Consider the following 4,313-nt stretch of genomic DNA (forward strand, 5'->3'; position numbering starts at 1 on the left):
ATCAACTTATCCTTATTTTTAACAAGTAGAAGTATTCTCTTCCTTTTTTCTTGGGTACATCATAAATCAAACCATGTGCACGGCTCGTGACAAATAACAGCAACATTTACAAGGTTGGCAAGGATGTCTAATATGCCATCAGATTAGGTAATCTATTTCTAATAAAAAAGTCATGAGCAAGAGACGTCATGGACATCAAAATTGAAATATAGGAAGTAAAAATATAATTTGTTTTCAATTCATCGGACAATAAATTGATATGTTTTATTTGATTGACCCTATTAGAATTTAAGGTTACGGGAAACAAAAAGAGGGAAATGGTGGGTTTTCAAGTAGACAGGTTTGGTTAACTGGTAAACAAAATATCAACTTATTGCCATGTAGATAAAAATTTCATCATGTAACAATTTGATAACGACCTATACAGACATAGACAATTTGTGAAATTAAGCAAAATACCAAATTATAATTATTCACTTAGTTATTGATAAATTTTGGCTAAATTACCAATTTAGTCAAAGTGACTGGAGTCTCGCCTCATTTTGGTCTCCATGGACGACTCAAAACTTCACAAATCCTGTCGAGCATGACCAGTATGACATGTTTTTTATATATGGGATAAATAGTACATTTTCGAGTGCATAAATAACTATTTAAGTATAGTTTTAGAAAAGATGAGGTAGAAATCAAATTGAAAATTTTAAAATGGTAACTAATTCAAAAAATATATAGAGAGTGATGGATTTTTCATTTTTTGTGTATGGGGATTCACAAATTGGTAATTTAACATAAAATTAGTATTGTGCGAAAGACATAAAAGCCCTGCATCCAAGGGGTGGGGCGGGCGATGGCGAGTGGCGAGGCGAGGCGAGGCGACGCATCGTTAGAGGCTTTCCTGTAATTATATATTTAGTCAGGGGTATTCCGGTAAAAAAGCGAAATGATTTTCTCTCAGATGTCTATAAATACCGGCCCCCTCTTCAATTTCTTGCCCATTCTTCAATTGGGTCAGCCAGACGATTTCAATTGCGAAAGATAATCCCATCCAATTCGATCAGCGTCCAGGTACTACTTCTTCATTCTCTGCTCTCTTAGGGTTCGTAGTTTCTAGGGTTTTTATTAAGTTTTCTTCTGGTTTATGATGTGTTATTTTCTTACTGCCTCTAACCTAGGGTTCTACTCGTCGTCGTATCCTGTGTGCTTCCCGTTCTTTGTGTTTTTCGTTGTTTCTGTTTCTTTTTCTTGGTTGGGTGGGCGGAAATGGGTGGGGCGGAGAATTTATAGTTTCTGGTTTGAATAACAATATTAGAGTGCCTGAATTCTGGATTTTACGCGTGAAATTGAGTAATTGGTAGCGTGGTGATATGGCATTCGGATCAAAAATGGAATTTTCCGGAAGTTTTAGTTATGATTTGCTTTTGGTTCGTTCCCTAGTTGATGAATTTGTATGATTTTAGGGAAGTGAAAATTGCACCCCGAGTATACTTGCTTTTTCTTGATTGGAGTAGTCCATACTTTTAATGTGAATGTTTTTTAATAGTAAGGACGGGTAGTGAATGTGGGTTTTATTTTATGAGGATTGGTAGTTTTATTGACTGTTTGATATGCTCGAAAGATCTAGTCTCTATGTCCTTTCAAGTTTCATTACAACTCTCATTCGTAAGACTGATTGCTAATGGTATTGTATATGGATGTGGACAGACTCGCGCCACAAGAAATGGGAAAAAGAAAATCAAGAGCAAAGCCCCCACCTAAGAAGAGGATGGATAAGCTCGACACTGTTTTTAGCTGCCCCTTCTGCAATCATGGGACCAGCGTGGAATGTCGCATGTAAGTTTGCATTTGGTTTCTCTCGGTTTCTAGTAACACGTGGGGGAGGGATTTGATTGAAGGATTTTAGTAGTTCGAGGCACAATGCATGGTTTTACTTCAAAATGTCATACAAAAAGCAGTAACAGTGAATATGTATAATGTCATTAACTTGTCTCCTGGATTAGTCTCTCTGTCTAGGTGCCTCATTGTTTTGCATTGTGACGAGGGTGTTTGTATGGTTTTAGTGATATGAAGAACCTGATTGGGGAAGCCTCCTGTAGGATTTGTCAAGAGGGCTTTAGCACAACCATTACAGGTATTCCTTCAAATTTATTTACGAGTGACCGTTTTCCATGAGCTGCTGTGTTTATTTTATTTCTTGTTATTTATTATGATGCGATTGGAACAATTTAGAAATTTTTTATGTATGTTTTGTTTTCAACTGAACCCTTTTTTAGGTTTTGGACTTTGAACGGGCGCATGTGAATATTGCCCCATTTTCTCAGTGCTGAAAGTCGATAGGATTTATGGAAGATTTGATTTGCATTATTACTAGATCATTTCTAGATTTTGTCCTGTTGTGGGGAAGTTGGATTGTAAATGAAAATGTGTTCAAGTTTAGGTCTCTTGTATGACTTTTGTGGATTGAATCGTCTTCACATTGGATTGAATGCTTCCAACAAAAATTTCATTAATATCTAATTTCTTTTATTTTGCAGCCTTGACAGAGCCAATAGACATGTAAGTAAAATTAAAAATGCAAATGGTTTTGTCAATGTTGATGCGTTTCAGTACTTCAATTGACATGATATTGTTCTGATCAGATATAGCGAATGGATTGATGAATGTGAGCGGGTAAACAACCTTGAGGAAGATGATGCTGCCTAGGGGTATCAAAGGGGAAGGTTGAAGTTCGCCGTTTCTCCATGAAAAAAGAAGCTGGCTAGTTCGAAGTACGTTTTATGAATCAATCTAAATTAAGAGGGTCTCACTCTGGTAGGTATAACAACACTCTTAGCCTCATAGCAGTATAGACAAGCATGTATGTACAGTAGTATGTTGTAACGCGAATTTTACATACTCTGTAATTTTCTTTCATGATTTTTGAATCTCGGATCTTGGACACAAAAGTAATGGTAATGCGAATTTTCTTCCATGTCTGAACCATTCATTGATAACTTAGAATAATTCAAGCTTTTTGTAAATGAAATATTGAAAGATATGTTATTTATGGTATCTTTTTATCATAGAATTTATGATCATTGGACCTTTTTTTGAAAATGGAAATAATATCATATGGAGCTTATTCGTAGCACGTGAAAAACAAATTAGAAGATAGAATTCTTTATGATTGTAGGGTGGTGGAGTGCTGTAAATGGTTTAAAACTAAAGCCCTTTAAAGTTTTGTAACTTACGTTGGTACTATCAGGCAATATTTTTGTGTAACTTTCATTTTTGTAATTCAGGTAGGTTTACTTTATTTTAAACTATGAGTTATATAAATTTGCAATAAAAAAATTAACTTCCACATTTCTTCATCTGGGCAAATTTCCATGTGATAACATAGTTTTGCTGAGTCTAACTTTTTATTTAAAATATTAATAGATGTTTGTTTCAATACTATTTTTAAAACTTTTTTTTATTTAAAATGTTAATAGATGTCTGCTCGAACACTATTTTTTAAACTTCTATGAAAGGTGAAAGATAGTATTGAAATTTTTAAGGATTCAATTAGCAGAATTTTTTTAGTACCAATTAGCATAAATTTACTAGAAGGTATCGGAACAAGAAAGTTAGAAATGAAATTGATCCAACTTTCCTAAGTTTAGAGCTAAAACTTTCATTCATTTTTATTGAAAAATCAATTTTCACCAAGAAAAATGAAAAGTATACAAAATAGCAACTTTTCTGTGATCCAAAATATGTCTTTGTACCTGTATTAGTAGTATATCAGATACTGATATATATACATATTGCACGTGCACTCATATAAGTAGTATATTACATACATATTGTAAATATATCATACACGTATCATATCACATATTCAAATATATTACAGATATATATCATTTGGGTAAAGTTATCACTTTTCAAAACTAAATGTGATTGTTATTTTGCTAATTTATTAAATGTTTTTGACATATTTGCTCATCCAACAAAAAGAAACCGAATGTGTTAGATCCAAACAAACAAGTTTTTATACCCTATTTCTTTTATATTCTTTTAAGGTTAAAGAATGTTATGCACTTTCATTAAAACTTTTAAACGTAATGATTTGGTCATCACTCGATTTCTACTCAGTTTTGAAAGAACGAACATGCCTCCCATTTTTTCTAATGATTTTCATCTTCTAGTTTCCACCTTTTTGACTTGCCACTAATTTCATGGTTTGGCTACTAAAGATGAGTGTTTGGAATGACGTTAGTTCTGACCAATTGAATTTTGGTCGAGAGCCAAAATGAAACAAATTTGTTGCCAAAATTTTGTGCTATAACACG

The 4,313-nt window shown here is 33.5% G+C and overlaps 1 protein-coding gene across 1 annotated transcript; it reads left to right on the forward strand.

Annotated features, from left to right (window-relative positions):
* Positions 1–926: 926 nt before the first annotated feature.
* On the forward strand, positions 927–2,968 carry LOC111012788 (transcription elongation factor-like protein). Its single transcript, XM_022287055.2, has 5 exons — positions 927–1,065; positions 1,702–1,830; positions 2,058–2,128; positions 2,532–2,553; positions 2,637–2,968. Exons 2-5 carry the CDS (start codon positions 1,718–1,720, stop codon positions 2,698–2,700), a joined length of 270 nt encoding a protein of 89 aa, XP_022142747.1. The 5' UTR covers positions 927–1,065; positions 1,702–1,717; the 3' UTR covers positions 2,701–2,968.
* The last annotated feature ends 1,345 nt before the right edge of the window (positions 2,969–4,313 follow it).

Source organism: Momordica charantia, assembly GCF_013281855.1.
Source record: "Momordica charantia cultivar OHB3-1 chromosome 10 unlocalized genomic scaffold, Mcharantia_2.0 BLBB01000010.1, whole genome shotgun sequence".
Lineage (NCBI taxonomy): Eukaryota > Viridiplantae > Streptophyta > Magnoliopsida > Cucurbitales > Cucurbitaceae > Momordica > Momordica charantia.